Raw genomic sequence first — 21,362 nt, forward strand, 5'->3', positions numbered from 1 at the left:
CTGTCCGTGTGTGTGTGTGTGTGCGTGTGTGAGGGGGAGGTTCTTGGTTTGTTGTTTGTTTTTTAAGGGTTTTTTTGTATTTTATTTACTTCTCTGAGTAGCTCATCCTTGCACTTTCCAGATGGAAGATAGAAAAAACTGGAATAAAACTTATGTGTACAAAACCAGTTTGTTGGACAGGAGAGTTACAGGCAATCATTACTGAAAAATGCTTGCTCACTTCAGGGGCACATCAGTATTCTGAGGAATAATAAATGATTTCTCTTTCCTTTCCATGGGATACTCAAGGTCATTAGTCACTGGTTTTTTTTACTAACTTGCTATAGAAAAGATACAGTACGTGGAAGTCATGTTGACAAACCGTTCTTGAGCCCATCCCTGACCCCAAAACTACAGTACACATCTTGGTGGGTCTCCGGCAGCCACCGATCCCACTTTCTGCGCATCTTGGTCTCCTAAACCGTCTTGGTTGCCCCTCCCTGCTGAAGGGGCTACAGTGACACTGGAGACAACACAGGTCAAGGTGCATGGTTGTGGTGAACCAGTACAGCTGTTCCTACATTGTCCTCTCATGAAAAGGCACTTCTGGGCACAAATTGAAACACAGGAAATTCTGTCTGAACATAAGAAAAAAACACTTTCTTTACTGTGGGGGTGGCTGAACATTGGAAAAGATTGTCCAGAGAAGTTCTGGATTCTCCATCCTTGAAGATATTCAAAACCCAACTGGACAGAGTCCTGGGCAACCTGCTCTAGCTCTTGAGCCGTGGGGTTGGACTAGACGATTTCCAGAGGTTCCTTGGAACCTCAACTATTCTCTGATAACATGAAAGAGAAGGTAGAAAAAATATCTCCAACACCCAACAGGCATTTGCGGGTCCCAGAGACAGCTGAAGCTGATTTGACAATCTCTGTATCACAGTCTATAGACGTGACCCCGAATCAGTGTAAGAGGCATAGGATAAAAGAATAAAAGAAATTCCCCACAAAAATACTGCTCTGTAATCCTTTCTGTGGTCCTTATTCCCTGTCAGGGAAACATCTTCACTCACCTTAAACCACAAAACAGTAGGCTGAGGGTTTCCTTCAATAACTGCCTGAAATTTGGCAGGCTCCCCAGAATTCACCTGCACATCCTCGATTGTCACTTGCATGTAGGGTGCACCTGGTGAGACACAAGGGTTTGCGGCCATCACGATACCATAAATTTATTCATGGTCTGTTGATGAAAGCTGAGTTACTCAAATGGGATTTCCAGGACTGGCCATTTAGGATGTGACATTGGTTGAATGTCAAATCAAGAGATATCACAGCATCATATATGGGTTTATTTTCACTGGCATTACCTTTAGCCCTCCTGTTTGCTGGCTTATGCGTTATTTTTTGTTTAATAGTTACTGCTCGAGAAATACAAGTACTTCAGAAAACAGACACCGAGAGATATCACCGAAGGAGAAGACAACGGGACAATCATGGGATCAGGGAGAGGAAAACAAGGTTGTTCCTTACTTGTTGGGGTCTTCTCCTCAGTCTTATACACACGAGTTCTTTCCGTGGTCTCAATATAAACTTCACTGTGCACATCCCAGACCACATCTCCTTCTCTTCTATACCAGTCTCCTGCCTCCGTGGCTGGTGATGTTCTTTCATGAAGACCAAGAGTAAATATCATTACACAGTCACACACAACTACGGAGATATAGGATTAGACTCTCAAGTTTACCATTATTTACTTAAACTTAATACAAGAAGATTTTGTTTGGGGAATTAATTTCTCCCCAACTTTTTCCATCCTTCTTGCACGACACACAAGTTAACAGGACTCTAAGGATTCCACTAAACCCACAAGAATCACTTTGAGTCACCACCTACTTCCTTAACTAGAACTTGTTTCTCTTACGACAAAGTCTGCCGTGTTCAGAAATCTGTGTGCAGGATCTGTATTTACCTGGTGATGGGAACTGTGCGTTCCTGAGCCCTTTCCGCTCCAGCAGCCGTCTCTTTGCGGGAAGGACCAGGCCTGGGTTTTGTTGCACTTGGTTCTTCAGTTGGAATTTGGCTTCGTGCTTTGTCTGGCAGCAGAAATAAGGCAAGTTAGACACGTCACTGATGAAGGCACACCTGAAACCAGTCTCCGATCGAGTCCATCTGACTTCAGCCAAGAGCAATCGCTGAAGCTAAGAGGAGGATTTGGCCCTTTTGAGAAGACAACATGCAGCAAAGGGATTGAATAACATCTGAGACGCTGAATGATGGAACACCGGTGACTGGGCAAAACTAACTTTTTTTTGAGGAAACACACACAGGCACAAATAGGAAAGGCAGCCAATAGGGACGCAACAAGAAACATGATAACTGAAAGGAAAATGTCTATTCAATGCATCCATTTTACTAGATAATTTAAGTGTGTTTGACTTCCACCATGTGGATATGATGAAATGCCCAGTGCTCGATGGCAGTTTAGATAGTCTTATTCTTTCATTATTATTTTACCAGATGCATCCTCAAAAATTGGTTTGATCTTCCATTCCAAAAGTAACCAATTGTCCTTTGATATTGACTGTTTGAGCTACCTCCTAGGATAAAGAGCGTCAGCCCCTTTTTCATCTGAGGAGTCAAACGTCAAATTGAGAGACATCATCTTCCCAGCAGGAAAGGTCTTTGGCGGAGCGCTCTGGGAATGTTTAATGATGGCTGGTTTTGGAAAAAAAGCAGCAGCTTTCAGGAACGGCATAGGACAGCTCTCCCAGGACGGAAAACATGGTTATTCACAGCATTACTGGTAGGATCAGAGAGCACAGGTGGATAGGAAACGTACTTGTGCTTTCCTATAGCCAGCACTGTTGAAATATTTGCCTCTTTTTTAATCAAAGTGCGTGATAAAAGGGACAGCTGTCAAGTCTCCAATTTATTAAAATAATTCCCCATGTTAATAACACCTTCAATTGTTTAAAGGACTGAAAAACTATTCCATTTGCTATTCACTGCTCCATCGTTTCTTTAGTTACAGCTAAGTAAATAATCTGTCCTATTTGGCATCTGCTTCTGATGATTTTTGAGTCATCCTGCTTTACCAGAGGTTATTTTCATGGATAATTTTCCCCTAAAAAGGAGAAGAGGCTTTAAAGCCCATTCATTTCTCATGTTGGATTTTGGGGTCTGATTCCATGAAATCCATCTTTTCTTGTTAAGTTTTAGACAAAAAGATCCCATTTTTTAAACAGCATCTGGAGTCTGCAGGCTGAAGGCTGCTTGACAGTGTCCTTTTTAGGTCACACTGGTTTAAGGACAGTTATTCTGACTTGACACAGCGACCACTCAGACAAGTTGTTATGGCAGCAAGCATAAGGAGAAGCAGAAGAAGGACTGCAGCCCACTCATATTTTTAAAAACAACGCACGCATGAAAGCCAGATTCTCCTAGCAAGACGTAATCACGCACAGCATTGGTTTTAATCACAGGGCAACTGCTGAGTAATCTATTAAGTCTCCAGTGCCAGTGAAACGCAAGTGAAGTTGTCATGCCCAAGATCCTAGAAAATCCACAGCAGCCGGTAAGGGGGTGTTAAAGAAATTTCCAGCTTGCTAATGGCAAAGAGTTAAAAAATAAATAAATGAATAAATAAAAAGAGAGAGAGAAAGAGAGATAGAAAAGGAAAAAAGAAGCAACCTTCCTTCCCCCATCTCAGCAAATCCAAAACCAAATAACTTCTGAAATTGCAATGGAAAAAAAATACCCTCAAAACATTAAAACAAGTCCAGAACTGGAAAAATCCTCTATGCCTCCACTTTGGAGAGGTGGCAGACTAAAAACTCCGCTTAGATATGAAGCTAAGCTTGTGTCCCCAGCCTATAGCCCCAGGTGTCGTGGTGTCTGAATGTTCTCTCTTAACCTGCAACTGTTCAGAATACAAAGGAACAAAAAAACTTAGGAAAAAATCATTATTGGTGAGTTCAGCAATTTTGTCTCTCTTGACTCCATAGGACATTTTCCCGCTTAATTCCAGACCTACCATGCCCTGCAGCAATTTGGGTTTGGGTACTGGCTTCGTGAGCTATCAGAGGAGGCACAGTTCCCGTTTCTGAGCAGGCAGAAGGCACGGACTCGAGAAGGCCGAGACCACCAGCTCCTCCTCTCGCGCCTGGCGGAAGAGTCACAAGCAGTGACGCTGAATCCACAAGCTTCCTTAGAGCCGTCTTGATCTCCTTATCGGCGCGTTCAAGTGAGGCCTGGACAGAAGTCTCCGTCTCTGACTGTGGGGAAGTCTCTCCTATAGACAAGAAGAACAGCTTTTCTCTCTTCAAGGTAAAAGGAACGTATCAGTGTCACCCCACCCACCACAACCAAAGGAGACATTTGCAGTTGCGTCCTTCTCCCCAGCCCTAGAGCAGGGAGTTGATGCCGAAATCCCAGCAGGAGGGACCCTAGCTAGGACTCGCAATAAGGAGCTCGGCACACCGAGCTCCTGGCAGACGTTTCTCACCATGCTGCAATCACTGCACCGCACTGCGCACACACTCAGCCTCCCATCAGATGACCTGCAGAACATGGGCGGTAACAACGAACGAAGGAGGCCAGCTCCAAGCTCAACTCTACGTGGGCTGCTCTGACAAAAACACCTCTCTTAAGACCAGCGAGATGAACCCAGCTGTGCCCTGTTGTGCCGATACGGAGCCTTATGTGCAAGAACGATGTTATTCCTGCAGAGAAGGGGAAGGAGGAGTGAGCAGGTACCAGACTGACCAGCGCTTCTGGAGAAGGGAGGGGGAAGGATGACAGGGCTGATAATGAGCTTATAAACCTGAGAGGACGGCAGAAGAGACCGTGAAGCTACCACTTACAGAATAATGTATTATTTGTCCTACTTTGCAATACCAGATTTGCTGGGCCCTGCACTGGAAACTAGCTGAAATTTAAATATTTGTACAGGACTGTGCCACTGCAAGGCACTGTAGAGGCTAGGTCAGCTGGTGGGTACAGATGAAGTAATGTACAGAGGTTGTACACAGAGAAGCATTACACAGAGGAAGACGCAACTCCGACCTCAAGACAACTCAAAGTCTTGAGGGCAGAGAGAAGACAAAAGCTTTTCACACATATAAATGGCTTCTCAAGCTCATGTCCTTGCAGAACAACTACCCCGTAGACAAATAACATGGTTTCATTCCCAGTCAGCGCTGGCAGGAGAGGATAGGATAGGATAGGACAGGATAGGATAGGATAGGATAGGATAGGATAATTTGGATTGGAAAGGACCTCAAGAGGTAATCTAGTCCAATCTCCTGCCCAAGACTCTTTCCACTAATCTCGACAAGGTACAACAAAGGCACAGACAATATCTAGCAATATCCTCAACTACTTATCAAGATAGACAAAATCTGTGCCAGATTAAGACTTTTCCTCATGTCCCTGATGTGGCTTGCAAAGCAAGAGTGCCAACCCAAACCATAATTTGGGCCACGACAAAACTGGCTAAAAAGCTCCATTTTAAAACACCCTGTTTTGGTGCCTAAACCTTCAGTATTTTAAAAATGTTTCCCATAGGAATAAGAAACAAATACTACCCCCGTGGGTAGTAAAAAAGCATTCTGATTGTTTTTTTGGCAGCCTATAAAATCCCTTGCCCCAGGGTTGAGCATGTGCCAAAAGGCCCAGCTCTGCAACCTTTTGAGCCAATTCGCAAGGAGAGTTAGCAGGTATCATGCTGACAGAAAAAATAAGAGCACTTGCATACAAATGAGGAAATTCCCACTTTGCAGATGTCCACTGAAATGCCCATAAAGTGAGTTTCCAGCTGTTAGGAGCAATGATAATTAGCGGCAAATAGCCATGATGACTATACTGCAAGTCCAAACCTACACAGAACTATCTCAGAAAACATGTGCTTCTCCTTGTTTTTTATTTTTCCTGTTTGTCCATCCTTACCCTGTGGGAAGCTCAGACATCTTCCCTGAAGTTGGGATTTTTTAATAAAGACAAAAAATCAGATGTTCTTCCTTGGCAGGATTTGTCAGCGCAAAGGAAAGCTCGAAATGAAAAAACAAAAGAAATTCTGCCTCAAAAATGGGCTTGATTCCCTCAGCCTTCACCTGATTTTAGGTTTGGCCCTGACTTGTTTGATGTCATTCACACAGAGGAAAGTCCTGTAGCTGTTTTCATTCTGCTCCTTTCCCATCCTTGAGAAAATAAATTCTCGTGACAGACCTCAGCAGGCGAAAGTTGAAGCCTGCATTTGCATCAGCCCCCTTTGAAGACATCTCATTGGATTTTTGTTTTTAATATCCTTCCCATGAGCAAGATTTCAGTTCCGGGTTTGTTGAGGGAAGAAGCAAGTCTTGCTCACTCCATGTCCCACCAACCCGTCATTGTTCATCAGCACTGATCTGGATGGAAGATGCTTAAATGTTTCTCTAGATAAATCTTGCGATTCCTTGATGTTCCTGCTGCGATTGCCACCACCTGGTGCTGTCCTATGAGCTGGGCAGCTGCCAATAAGTGAACTATTTGGAAATAAAGGAAGCACTCTTAGTATCTCTTGGGGAGAAAATATATTTCAGTTTAACCAGGCTTAATTTAATTATGGTATCATGGTCAAATCAATTAAACGCTCTTTTTGCAAATGAATATACTCGCCCTTCGTCCCCTGGGCAAACAGGTATAACGTGACCAGAACTGGGCAATGATGTTTTACATGGAATAGATGCGAGCCTGCAGGATGACCCTGACAGTTGTTAACATGTGGTGGCCGCGGGGCTAGCACAGCTTCGTTCAAAGTCAACCCTGCGTCACACGCGTGCACCTCTAGCTCGAACCAGTGGTGCTTTAAGCTCAAGTTAAGAGGACTGCTGAGGCAGAGGTTCTCCAACACTTCTGGCTCGCGAGCTACTGCGGCATTCAGAGCTCCTCCATGCTGCTCATCCAGCCCCTTTCCTCCCTGTTTAGTGATGGCACACAGAATCAAGCTACCAAAATGAGGAGTTTGAATTTGAGCTGAGGTTAAGTCAAACTAACGCTGCGGTGAGGACACCCCTGTGGCAGACAGGTATTTTCCCGGTTCCAAAATGTTATATGGGAACCTTTTGGCCCACGCTCTCTCTCTCAGGCCAAAAACCAGGAACACAACACCGACACATGTTTTGAAGTTCCAGTTCAACCTTGAAGAAGCATGCAAGGGGATGAGCATTGCTCAAAATTATCCAGTCTGAAATCTGAGTTGGAAGCATCCCTAAAAATAGGTTCTTTTGCTTCAACGCTTCTGAAACTGTCCCTAAAAACTGCAGCTAGAGCCCACCTAGAGTCACGTTCTTGGGTTGCAACCCAACTCCTGCTGAAGTCAATGGGAGAAGTGGACTAGCTGGTGGAGCACTGAGTGCCGTTAATAAACAAAAACACAGAAACCCGGTGATACAGAACATTTATTGATATTAAGTCAGCAGCTAACAGATCTTGCATTCAGATTTTTTTGTCCTGCTGTTTTGTATCTCAAGCCAACCGAGCTTTCCACTTCTTTAATTTACCTGCAGGAATTATAGTAAAACATTCTTTGTATTAAAATTTTTAATACAACTGTATGTTTTCATCTACACGAAAAAAATTCCCACACATCTCATTAGTTATCTACACAGTTTAATCACTTACAAGCATAATTATTAACCTCTAGGAAAATATTTTGAAAATAAATGTAAGAGACTTTTCATAAACCTTTCAGGTTTTGAACAGGCTTGCACAGGATTTTAAAAATTCCTTTAAATTAATTCTCTTTTGCTTAAATTTCAAAAGAAAATGTAAACAGATGTTAATTGCTTTGGACTGATGAATTGAAATATAGTTATTTCTTCTATGACATCTGAACTACAATTTTCCAGCTTGTTTTAAAAACAAAAAAAACAAAAAAAAAACAAAAAATGAGCATCAATCAATGGATCAATCAATCAAGGATTATAAAGATGGAAAGAGAAAGCCTTCGTGAGATCCATCTGTCCTCCTTTTCTCTGCCAGATGAACCTGATTTCCTCGATAGCTAGATCGAGGCTGGTTCTTGGTTGTCAAGAAAGCGGCAAAATCCCTCTTCGGTCAAGGGCATTATGCCAGATTCATCCCTGACGTGATTCTGTTCAAAACAATCATCTTGTCTCATGGGTGAGCCTGGCTCAGCACTACTCTTTGCTCCCTTCGTCCTGAACCAGCTCGCTCTTGATTCCTCTGCGAAGATGAGTCATTTCCTTCCCTATAGCCAAGTCTGGGCAACAGCACAGCACCGATCACAAACGACTTCCTAACACTTCCACAGCCTCCAGGCAATCTCCAGATCACGTTTCTTCAATCAACCTCACAAAATCTTTTATCGCTGTGGGTATTACAGCATATGAGTAATTCAGGGCTGAATGTATATATTTAAAACCCCGAGAGCTGAGCAATGCTTCTAACGCTGTTTTACAACCCTTGTTCATTTTTATAACATCTTCTGCCTCCGTACAAGAAAACTTCATCAAGACATGCTGCCCTAACAGTAATTTGTCTGTGTTCCTCTACGTCTTGCGTGCAACTTATTTTTCTCTCTTTAGGTCACAGCAAGGACAAAGCATTCAAATACTTCAAGGTTTATCCTACTGAGACGGTTACGGTATTGCTGTACTAACACCATTCTCCCTGCAATGCTTTTGAACTTTTGATGGTTTTCTGATAAAGGACTGCAAGGACAGTGCTTGTGCCCATGCCCAGTAGGCCAAGCACACTTCTTACTAGTATCAGCAACCAGCTTCCCATGTCGGTGAACAGTCCTTACTCAGATGAAGCCTCTCATCTAAACTCAGTCTGAATTCACGCTGAATAAGAAGATAACTTCAAGCAGTCGCACCGTAAAAGTGCTAAGAAAGAGATGCCTCACTGGATGGGTGTAAGATCAGTCCACATCACCCTATCAATTCAATTGGAAAAAAAAATGCAGAAAAAAAGGGAATAGGTTCTACGACTATGTGGGGTGTAATACCTGAACAGCCCTTGCTAACGGGTGAAGTAATATTGCTCAGGACATACAGCTATTAGTTCTGCTTTCTCAGTCATTCCAGATGCTGCTCAGTGGTATTTCAGGAAGAGATCACAATACACCTGCAGCTTTACTTACAGGACCCTGATTTTTGTCAGCAACCCTTAACTCATGTTCTGCCAAACTGACCCACACCTTTTCAAGTACTCCAACGGGAAGAGAAACATTTTCTTGCATTAGTGGCGGTGTGACATACCCTTCACTTGCTCCTCTTTTTCCATATAATGCACTTTTGAGCATTATATGATGAAGTTGATTTGCCAGGTTTAGAAATCAACAGATGGTGATGGCTGTAGAGCTGAGCTGCAACATACCCATGCACCTCTCGATAGACATACAGATACGTGTACACCGACAATCAACATGGATAAGGTGGCAAACATATTCGATCCTCAGTGAGATGGTTTTCGAGTAAATCACTGACATACTCACAGAGCTGGTCAAGGATCATACCTTCTATGGTAATGGCTTGGCTCCTCTCCTCTCCTGAGTCAGGGCTGCTGCACTGTGGTGGTAAAGGTCTGCTCCACTTTTCGCTGACCCTAATCTGTTCACCAGCTAAAGAGAATCATGCAGTACTGAATAAAATGCAGGATGGTTTTATACGATACAACTCTTCTATACGATACTGCAGCTAAGTTAGGAAATTCATTGCAACTCACAGCAGAAAGGGAGGAAGACGTGACCCCAAAACCTAAGCTAGGGTCTGAATGAAGACGTTGCTGCTCAGCGGAGTTCATTATAATGCTTTAGCACAAATGACTCACATGCACAGACAAGTTACAGCACATAGGCTAACCTACAGTTACTTGCAGGTCGCTCTGCAGCCTGTGGCTCTGCCCTGAGGTGGCTCTATCTCCACCAACAGACACATATTCCTATCTTCTGCCATTTAAATGGTAGTCAAACAGGGGTTTTTGTTTATCAGCCATTTGTCCACCAAGTCTTATTCAGCCCAGGAAATAAGGGATTTGGGGATCTTAGCTTACCACAAATGCAACGTAATGTAATTTTGCTAAACTTTTAGTAGAAGTCATTAAATTATATCAGATTACCTAGCAATTTATGCAGAATAACTGAAGCTGCTGTGAGCTAAGAGCCATTTACCATCGTTCAGCTGACCCATGATAAGTTCATAAATTATGGTCAACTGTTATTATACCTGAGCCCTGAGAGCTTGTTCGTATTTTATTACAATGAACGCATAACTTGTGACTAACTTTTAAAAGATTTTTTTATATTACATTTAAATTATTTTAATCTCTTAGATGCTTCCAGGTATACTTTTTAAATAAACAGGAATTCCAGTGGTTTTCACTTGTATTGAAATCTAATTTTTTCTTTGGGGTTTGGATGCTTTCTTTGCAGCAGCATGAATCTGTTCTTAATTTAAAAACGGTCCAGAAACAAAATTTCATGTCCAATTGCTCCTAAACTTTGCACAGAGGTAGCCCTAGAGGTCTGGATCTGTCTTTAAGCTCCAGAATAAGCTGTTCTTATTTGAACAACCAAAATCTCAGATCAGAATATTCTGAAGCTTTGGGATGATCACAGACCAGGCCCACTTCAGGAGAACCTCACTTTTATGATGAGCTTTTCTGACATGACATGCAACAACAATTAATCAGCCACTAATCTCATACAATCTCTCCGAGGAAAAGGAATTCTCCTATTTATGACATGTCAGACAGCAGATCTTTACATCTCTTTGAACTTACTTCACATTCATAGTATCCCATATCTTCCCTGTCAGGGTTCTTGATCACCAGGACTAACATGCCACTCTGTGGTTCACTGAAAGTCTGGTATTTACTTGTGTCCAACAGCTGCGCACCATCTTTGTACCACCTGCATGGGGAAAATACTGAATGTAAACCAGGAGAAAATACGCAGTGTCAAGGAGTCCCCAGCTCACTCATCCACCTATCAGGCCAGCGGGCAAACAACTCAAGAGTCAACCATTAGAGAAAAGTCTGGATCCCACATTGGCTTTAATTTCCTGGCAGACAGAGCTACAGATAGATCACACATGGATACTTGTACTCATCAGGCCTATGAGATACCGCTCAAGAAATCTCATTAGCCAATGCAGGGAGCAGTGGTCCCAATCCCGAGAAGCTATATTGAGCTTTTTATCTGAATACCCCAGACTGGTTGCTGATAGAATCAACTCAAGTGTAGGGCAGGGAACATGAAGGATTCATAAAATGTTGTCAGGGCATTAGATCTGATACAGTCCTATATCAGGTATTTTCTGTAGGTGTTTCTTTTCAGGTGCTTGCTGGAATAAATTGCATGAGAATGCCAAGAAGGTTGGGACCAGGAAAAGCCAGGATTGGGATGGGGACAAGCTGGAGGACACAGAGATGAAGGGTTCATAACCTTGAAGGACAGGGCAGGAGACTGTTCTGACCACGGAAAATGGGAAAAGAGAATTTGTTCCAAAGCGACTTCTAAAGAACTGACCTGATTTGAGGCCTAGGTGCTCCTTCAATAGTACAGGTAAACTGAGCATCTTCGCCGTCAATGTAATAAGCATTTCTAACCGTGTTCACAAACCGTGGTGGCACTGCAAAGCAAGGATAAATGTAGCCAACAGCTGGAACTATGACAACACCCTGACAGATGCAAGGGATGCGCCCCCGACCAGATAATTCTTCCACACAAGACCCTAAAGACCCCATTTTCTAGGAACAATTCACTACTGTACCATCAAAGAACTTTCTCAAGGGAGTATACTGCATATATTATACAGAACTTCTTCACTGCCTTAATATTCATGTTTAGGGGATTACATAAGAGACCCCTTGGAAACAATGCATCTGTGCAGGATTTTACCTTGAACAAGGATCTTTCCTAACGTACTGGTACTTCCAGCAGGACTGGAAGCAAAGCACATGTACTGTCCTGAGTCACTGCCTGCTAGGTTGTCCAAGATCAGTGTGCACGAACCATCAGGATCTTCTATTATAATGTGATGGGGATCCACCTCCACTGGCTTCCCATCTTAAAGACATAGGGGGGAAAAAAAAGTCTTAGTAAATAGTTTGGTATCAATTACGTTTTCTCCCTAGGAATTGCATCCAGCTCTTTTGTCAGAGGTCCAAGAGCTGTATTTGTTTTCTGCAGCTGAACCTGGTAGTTGAGCAACGAGCTCATCCTCCTCCAGCTCTCTGCAGTACATCCTGTGAACAAAGCACTGCTCCAAGTCACACTCTGCTCTGTTGGGGGATCTCATTCATCATCAATCCTCATTTAAAAATGAAACTCTCCCAAAGTATGTGCTGTGCAGTTGAAGCTCTTACTTGCTACCAAGTGCAGTAAAAGAAACACTTATAAAGAGACTGCAAGCACGCAGAACATATTTTTACGAGGTGTGAACTTATTGCAAAGCTGTTTCCCCTGCAATATAGTTACGCTGAGAAAAGGAATGTGTCCACAGAGCTGCCTGTGTTATCGCATAGAAGGGTCCGAGCTAGTGTAACAAGTTACTCATTTCCAAGAAGTTGTTTAACTGCAACAAGATGTGGCTTCGTAGGGACTTATCTGCAAACCTGAAAAGCAGGGTACATTAAGTCACAGGAAGGTCCATGCTACTGCAGCTTGGTTGCCTAGTAGCTAACTTCTTTAAAGCTAGACTCAGGTGTCTCCCAGTGATCAGCTTACAGATTATCCACTGACAACTTCACAAAGAGCAATATGCACAGAGCACAGTCTTGGAATACGCATTTCGTGGCAATATGACTTGCTGCTTATACCTTTATACCAGCAGACGGATGGCTTGGGAGCTCCTGTAACTTCGCAAGCCAGCTTGACTGTCTCTCCCAGCTCAGCTGTACAGACTGCCAGTTCTTCCTCAAAGTCCGGCGGTACTGAAACATCAGAATAAGCATGTCAGGCCTGAGGAGGGGGCTTCGTCCACAGAATGCCTATTGCAAAATAAAGTAACAATAGGCAGAATTTTTGCAGAACTGTGAGGTTCAGAATGGGAACCAGAAAAGAAAATTTTAGCAAGTAATGACTTTCAAGGTGACGTGCTGTTCTTGCTTATTTGAGAATAAGTTGAGCCTGCCAAAAGTTGCTTGTTGGCTTTAGAGATGGGACGTAAAAATCCTGGATTTGTTGCTGATCTGGAAGTATTTTAGGCCATGATTTTAATAAGCACATCCATTATTCAGACACCACACAGCTGTCACAGTTAAGTTAATTCCCCAGTTAATGTGCACCGCTGATAACGAAACCAGTATTCTGTTGCTCTGTATGCAGCAAAGTCTATGCTTTGTTAAGAGACTTTTGATTTATTCCTACCACAAGAAGCTATGTAAAATTATTTTGATAGTCTTCCTAATTAGAACACCACTAAAAGCTTAAAAATAAACTGCCCAGACTTGTTTTCAGTGCATATACACCAAAAACAGATCTGTTTCAGATTTCTAAGAAGCCAGATTGACTTATGCAGTAAAGGACATAATTTCTAGCTCCTATCTGGACAATATGGATTTAATATCCTCCTGATAAATTCTGCGGACACAAAATTGGCGTAGTATTAAATGACAGTGAGGATGAAGCAGCCTGGATGACAAAATAAAAATCCAAAGCAAAGCCATGTGTCCCGATAAAACAAAGTAAGCCAGAACTCTGGAATGGAGGACTCAATACCCAACAAAATCACACTGGTACCAGTAGGTCTCTGGGTCACGTCTCGGGACTCTTCCCACTGGAGTCTGATGCTTTTCATGGAGTGGGACTGTGGTTTTGTCCCCAAATTCTGTCGTCAGTTACCCTTCTGCAATCCCTGCCAGATCAAATGCCTCTCTAGTGACAACTCTGCAATTTGTTAAAACTTCTAAAACACACTGTTGTCCTATGCTGACAAAGGTGCCTGCCCCAGCTCAGGTGAAGCAGCTACGATCGTTCCACCTGAAGCACACTTGCTGCCTAGTCATGCGAGTTGTTATTTATGGCAGTCTGTGATGTGACTGAAGGAAAACCTCTAACCCTAGTTTAGTTTTTGAGGTGGCAGATGACCCTAGAAGGTTCTCTCCCTCCTAGCAACAAAATCGCCTTCCTGAGTCAGGGAGACATCCCCAAGGTAGCACTGGGAGGTTCACGCCATCTCGGGCTGTACTCACTCCAGACAGGCTGACTGATCCGCTCCTGGATGCCACAGATTTCCTTCACCCAGGAATTCTTGATGTTCACTGTACGCGCCTGAAGGAGGTACTTGCGGACTGAGTCTTCTCGTTCGTGCCAGATTTCAAATGCCCGGTCATCTCCTTCCACAAAGTCATTCACGTCTATGTTGTTCAGCTGTGTAACAACAGGAGCATAAGAACGTCAACACCTTTTTTTTTTTTCTTTTTACTTAGAGATGATTTTTGGCCACTACCTCGCTCCCCACAGTAATCCCAGAGTTCAGGAAAGTTCAGATCTGGACCTAGTCTTTGTGGACCACAACCATCTTCAATAAAAGTTTAAAATGGAAATAATTATTTGACACCAGCAAGTCTCCTACTTCCAGAATATATTCCCTTCAGTGGACTTGAGTCACGCGTAAGTCCCATTAAAGTTATATTAGATGCTCCAACAGCAAAAGGGGAAATAGTGATAATTTACACTGCTTTTAAAGATTCTTCAGACTGCACGAGCGATGCAAAGTGGCAGTGGCCGAAGAGCAATCAGGATTTCTTTGCAATCCTTTTTCCAGTATACCTGGCTTTCCGAATAGCAAATAGACATTCTCCCATTTTCCATCTGGGAGTAATTACCACATTTCAGGAAAACAACAGCCAGAATTAAAGGGTATTCCAAGAGCACAGCGCTGTTGGGCTGACATCAGCACCAAGGAACACCACAGTCGGGCACTACATGAAAAGAAATTACACAGCAGTTGCACTCTGGACAAAGCGTCCTTTTTTGCAGGGGGGACGGGAGGAACAGCCTGTGAATATCAGTGATGACAGTGGTAAGTATTTTTAGAAGGCCCTGACTGGGGCTAGGTCCAGAAATCCACTTTTTTGTTTGTTTGTTTTAACTGGAGCTGAGCATCTAATGCCCTAGGGAAACTCTATGTGCAATTTCGTACAGTTTTAATCTGGGCCCTGAATTTTTGAAGATGAGTTGGTCGCATTGACTTCTAAACAGGAATTGGCTTCAGGAAAGGACGTAACCAGCAGAGAGGAGCTAGTGGAAATGTAGCATATAATTGAAACAACGTTTTCTCCAGTTTACTACCAATCCTACAGACTGCGAATACCAAAGATCTACGAACTCTAGCAAATGCTATAGACAGCACCCCAACCAAAATTCACATCAATTTCATGTAATTAATTAACACACTTTAGCTGTAAACTCATTGCTGCACAGTAAAAATCTGCCTGGGCTTCTGATGATGTCTGACATGTTTCCAGCAGTGCTAACTGAGGGATTTGGGGACAGACAGAGATTTTACTTGCGCTTCACAGGCTTTCAGAAACAAAGACATAGTTTGAAAGAATTAGTGAAATGTTCTAGTTTTAGATGACCAGAAGCTGGACATAAAAGTCCTCAATGACAGAGAGATGCTCTAGGTGAGGAGGTAAGGAACAGACCTTCATTATGTTCTTGAAGATGTAACTGTACGTGTCTGTTTTCGTGTCCCGCTTTGGTTTGCAGATCACTATATAATTCTTGAAGAGGAAGACATGTCTTTTGTGTCCTTTCCAAGCCATTCTGGCTCCTGGAGCTCCTTCCCACACAATGAAGTGGCCCTGATGGGAAAAAGAAGGAAGACCACTTAGCCATAACTGGAATAATTACCGTGGTGGCTCACCATCATCTTCCAGCCAACAGATAACAAATGTTTACTGTTACATCCTCATCTTAAGCACTTTGTTTTCATTACAACACGGCAGAGTGTTTCTAATGCTAAAGGTGATGCATGAGACTGACAGCACTGAGACATGGGCACAGAGTGGTCATCATTGCATTGGCCTTTAAATGATATTCTTTCCTGTCAGATAAATACAGAACTCAAGTCCAGTTGTCTCAGGTAGGCAGACTCCTCCAGTACTGATACTAACGGATAATTTATACTGAAAATGCCTAGTGAGCATCTAACTCCTCAGCAATCAACACAAAAAACCCCACTGATGCCAGTAAGCTCAGGAGTTGGACCATGTACCTGGCCCATAAGGGGAGAGAAGGGGCAATAAATAAAATGCTTAAAAATCACGTATGGACCAAACCAAATCTCCTCCTGTCGGGTGAGTGGCTCGCAAAGGCAAATAACTACATTATGTGTGAAGTGGCCCATAAGCTCTGGTACTTCAAATCTTCATCAAACCAGTAGGTTTGACATCTCTCACACGTATAGGGATGCGTCACATATTGAACAATAAAAAAGGCAATAAGGAAATACTCTGTTCAGATATAATTCGTAAAGGAGCTTCTTTTAGGACCAAAGGCTACTTGGAAATTACTGAAGGCACATGCAGCAATAAAACGGAGTGAGAAATTCCAAGTACCTGTCGGATAGGTTCACCAAGGCTTTCCAAGGTCCCTGGATAATTCTCAATGAGCGAGACATGGAGGTTGTTTTCCGCTCTTCGGGTGAGTGCAGATACAACGGCATAAGCCTGCTCCAGCAAGGCACAGTTTTGGCTATTTCTTGCTTTGTTTCGGATTAATTCCTGTAGATGAATGGAGTCGATGTTACAGGGCAGATGTTTCTTTTTAAAAAAAAGGGGCAGGGGGGAGCATTTCCTTGATACCAGAAGAGGTTCCCAGATATCAAACTGTCCTCTAGCTCTTGCATCTGAGCAACTTTTACCCCATTCTCTCACTGTGTGCTCTTTAGCTACCAAATCCTCTCTTTTCCAGCCCATTCTGGGGCCTCCCTGACTATCCATCCTAGCTTTTCCCTGCACCAATTGATACTGAACAAAGACAAAGCTGAAGCATATACCAGACACGCTTCAGTGACTGAAAAAATAAATAAATAAATAAAACCCCCAAAGCAATCCTAAATGTATCTATTGTATTTGTCTTGCCCTTACCCTGCCGATGATACGAGGCATGCAACTCATGTGGCAGTGCTAAAAAAAAAAATAGATATTTGGTAAAACTAAGAAAGGATGGAAAAAATAGGAAACGGCAGTTATTTCTTCTCACATTTGTTCCTACTGTCCTCTCTCAGCAATGGCGACATGGGAAGCTCCCATGCTCTCTCTCATTTCCAAGAGACCATTAAAACTTTGGTGTTTGTGCTCAGGGGCAGGGGTTCAAAATTAGAAAATTAATTTGAACCTTCTTCAAATGATCCAAGTTAGAACACATAAACATTTTTCAAAATAACATTTTTATAGTATTTTTCTTGGGAAATAGCATTAGGATATCCAAATTTTGGATAAGTGCCAAAATTTTTTTTTGTGGTACGGGCCAGAACCTGAAACCGTAGGACAGATGAAAGCTGTGAGAGGTGAAACAGTTCATGACGGTAAAATGGTGTAAAGCTTTTCAGAAAACAGAACTTTGTCTAATCTTACCATAACGTGTATATGAAATACGAGGAGGGAACTGCTAAGTCAGTATCTTACAGTTTGGAAATTGCTTATTTTTATAACAGATCTGTTGCTGAGTGTGTAGCAATTTCTCCTTGTTATGGATGTATACATACACACACATATATATATGTGTGTATATGTATATGTATGTACATATCCATACCTACATGTATAAACATTTTACGTGTATGTGCGTTTGCGCGCGCACACATACATATATTTAAAGTTCATTCGGATAAAGCTTGTTGATCTTTATGGAGTTGGAAACTGTGAACCTCTCCCTGAATTCATATTTACAGAACGCTTTAGAGATCACCATCACTGGTCAAAATTACAGTCTTTCTCACTCAAGCATCTTTCAAGCGGAGTTACAACAGGATGAACGCAGAGAATATGAAAGGAGAATGAAGTCTTTTTCCTCAGAGGCTACACCAAGCAGAACATAAGCTTATTAGATAAAAGTGTGTAACAAAAGCTCCTACCTTGATAATAGTCTGATACTGCTGGATCCTATTTATGGGTTTTTCCAGGTAGTGCTGCAGTGGTGGGATAAGTGGCTGCGAAGGATCTTCAGTAGCTAAAATTTCCTCTGTGTATCTCTAAAGAAATATATACAAGAATGAGGAAAGATTGAGATAAAGTTTTAGAGAAACTAAAATTTAGAGTTTGACTTTTTTATATGGCTAATAGCATTTCCTCGAGTTCCTATATTTAATACAACTTTCACCATATACTGTTAACAGTGACATAATCATGTACATATTCATATCTATATAATCTTTATAATATTCATAAGGACATACTGATTGTGTCTACTAGGAAGAGCTAGACAGTAAATACAAAACTACTGTATTTGACAATGATTTCCCATGAAAATATTTAATAATCCTCTTTGGGATCATATTTGAATTAATGCCTATATTTCACGATACAGTGGGTTATCGGATGCACATTCGGTAGGTACTTGGGCTACTGTTTTACCTTGTAGAAATCCTGGACAGCTTTGCTGACAACAACTGACTCAGCCTGTATCCGCCCCACCAGGTACTGGATGTACTTATCAAACTCTGCCTCGTGCTTAATAAAGCACATGGCCACGTCATCATCAGTGTCACATTTCTGCAAGTCTCGGAGGTAGACACTGCAGAAGGGAAAAAAAAGACCTCTGAGGATCAGGTGATGGAATAAGGCTAGCACACCGTCCCAGCAGCCAGACTTTTAAACCAGGCAATCTCAGGTTAATACAGATTAAAGGAAGGACTGAGGGAATGAAGGATATTGCCGTGTTTAACACTTCTCAATTAAATTCACTCAAAAGGGTAAGAAATAAGCAGGACATGAGAAGTCTTGAAGCCCTGGGGACTATTACAGGAGTCCCAGCCCTGTGCTCTGACTTAAGCAATGCCATCATATCTCATCCTAAAATGCCCATCGACTCTTTTACACCCCAAAACTGTCAGTGCTCCACATCCTTTATAGCCTCCATAGTTACTGTAGCTCTGACACCAGGTACAGAAGCTATCCTTCTGTCTCAAATGAAGAGATGCCCACCTGGAATGGAAACGAGCAATATCATCGATGTTTCTGAAGATGGTGGATTTCTGACTGGAAACAGCTCCTGGGACGTTGCGACAGGTCTCAGTGTACTTGAGGTGATGAGTCTGGAAGAACTGTAAATCTTGAATGTAATCCTCTTCTGAGATCAGCAACTCCTGAATAACAATGCTGAAGGGGAGACAAACAGGTGATAAGAAAGCGCAGAACAATCAGCACAATTATTTTTGACATGTCTCTAAAACAGAGATGAACATTTGGTCAGAGGACTCCTTTGAGTAGGTTGACTAGATCTCCCTGGACTATAAAGGGATTTTAGACACTCTGCTTACAGATAGGCACCTACATTACAGACATGTACAGCTGGGCCAGATGAAACTGAGTGCGAGCAACAGGAGGACCTGTGCAGAGTAGACAGCAGCAACTTAGATGGCACGTTATGGAACCAGCAAGATGTTACAGAGGCAAATATCTCTATGACAGCACACTCAGTAGCGCGCTGCACTGCAAGGGAGTAATACACAGCTGAGCAATACAAGTTTGTAGCTGGTCTTCCTAGAGCACTTCCACTCCCTCTTTAGACATCGTGCTCAAATCCAGAGCATCCCAAAGTACAGAGGTACTTAAAAGAGACAACACAAGTTTAAGATTTTTGTGAAATCGGAGAGCCTCCAGAAGGACATCATGGAAAATCCTCCTTTCAAGCCCACCTTCCAGTATGATTTCAATTGGCTGAAATTTTTCCAAGCTGAAATCACTGGCAAAGCAAAAGTTGCGAGAATCAAGTGAGGGAAAAGGGAGATGGCAGGCCTCAGTGATACAGAAAGGGTGACTCAGGCGGGACCTAGACACCAACATTCATGTTAGTTCAAACAGCAGCAAGGCTAAGCGGTGCCTGTACAATCCGACAAGTGCTTACGTCAGCTTCCTTTTGTATTCATCTTCAGAAACGCATTCTCCAGGGAATTCGGGAGCTTCTGTTGATCCCCACTCTGGTGACAACTACAATACAAGAGAAAGGACATGTTATTCTTCTCGGTTAACAGTGCTTTTGCCAATACGCACAGAGGAATATCCCTCAAAGACCCCTAATCCCTCAGCAATCCCTAATGCAGCAGTGTGAAACTTCTTTCTTGCTTGCTGGAGACTGATTAGGTCTTTCAAGCCCAGGCACCCCTCCACACACACAAAAACATAGTCTAATCAAAACATGAAAAAGCCCCATCATGTTACAGACCCCTTCAATGACCTCCTCACCCTTCACTTCAGTTTAGAGGGATGGCTCTAAACTGCAGGAGAAAGAAGCAATTTTACATGAAAAATAAACATAGGACGATCAATTACCTTTAATTTCTTGTCCAGATAAGCTGGAGATACCCAGCCCTGTCGGGAGGGGCTCGATTTGGTGGGTTTAGTCCTGACTAGCCACTTCAGTGGATGAGCTGAATCAAGGACTTCCACATATTGCCCTTCCTTCAAAGTGATGGCCTCCTTGTCAGGAGCAGCAGGCACAAAGTCAGCGGTGACCATGTAGACGTCAAAGATCTGCACGCATGAAATGACAGTTATTTTGAGCTCTGAAAAGGGAATACAATACCATATCGCCTTCAGAACCTAAGCGTGCTCATCTGCGTTTAATGTTTTATTCTCCAACCCTTGTACGGCAGAGAATCACTGTTTACTTTTTACAAGGTGGCAAACTAAGTCTCAGAAAGGCTCTGGACATATTTTCAAAACATTCTGCAGTATCTTGGATTTACATCATGAAACAGTGAATTCTGCTCCCAAGTCAAAACAAACAGTGGTCCTGAAAATGTCAGAATAGGTCAACATTGCTAAAGGTTTAATTTTTTTTAAAAAACTGTTTGAAATGAACACCTAAAAAAGTTCAGATTTCCACCAAATAGTCATTTTTCACAGGAACAACTTCTCAATAAAATTCTTCTGACAAACTCTATCTGAGGCTGCAGAAAATCAAGCTCTGACTTTCTGAAGCTAAGCCATGAAAAAAAGAAACAACTGCTGAATAATGGCTCTGTTTTGACCATATTGACTTGAACAATTTGTTCAAGATCACATAGTGAGCATCAGAATCTTGTTCTCCAGTGCTAGGTCTGTGCTCTGTATCACAGGGCCCATACTTAAATACCAGTCTCTACTAAAGTGAGATAGATCCCATAAAGTAGGATGGAAACACAAGCGATTGAGCATTCTAAATA

At 42.5% G+C, this 21,362-nt stretch overlaps 1 protein-coding gene across 1 annotated transcript in view; it reads right to left on the reverse strand.

Moving 5' to 3' along the window:
• LOC136991351 (obscurin-like) overlaps nucleotides 1-21,362 on the reverse strand; it is a 146,012-nt gene that overhangs the window by 23,688 nt on the left and 100,962 nt on the right. Inside the window, 18 exon segments of the mRNA XM_067292218.1 lie at nucleotides 1,053-1,165; nucleotides 1,510-1,643; nucleotides 1,949-2,072; nucleotides 4,013-4,270; nucleotides 9,500-9,520; nucleotides 9,523-9,604; nucleotides 10,765-10,894; nucleotides 11,513-11,615; nucleotides 11,885-12,052; nucleotides 12,805-12,918; nucleotides 14,179-14,356; nucleotides 15,637-15,795; nucleotides 16,552-16,716; nucleotides 18,072-18,188; nucleotides 18,571-18,730; nucleotides 19,141-19,314; nucleotides 20,063-20,145; nucleotides 20,488-20,688. Coding sequence (XP_067148319.1) covers nucleotides 1,053-1,165; nucleotides 1,510-1,643; nucleotides 1,949-2,072; nucleotides 4,013-4,270; nucleotides 9,500-9,520; nucleotides 9,523-9,604; nucleotides 10,765-10,894; nucleotides 11,513-11,615; nucleotides 11,885-12,052; nucleotides 12,805-12,918; nucleotides 14,179-14,356; nucleotides 15,637-15,795; nucleotides 16,552-16,716; nucleotides 18,072-18,188; nucleotides 18,571-18,730; nucleotides 19,141-19,314; nucleotides 20,063-20,145; nucleotides 20,488-20,688 — 2,484 coding nt within the window.

This window comes from Apteryx mantelli, chromosome 2 (assembly GCF_036417845.1).
Source record: "Apteryx mantelli isolate bAptMan1 chromosome 2, bAptMan1.hap1, whole genome shotgun sequence".
Classification (NCBI taxonomy): Eukaryota; Metazoa; Chordata; class Aves; order Apterygiformes; family Apterygidae; genus Apteryx; species Apteryx mantelli.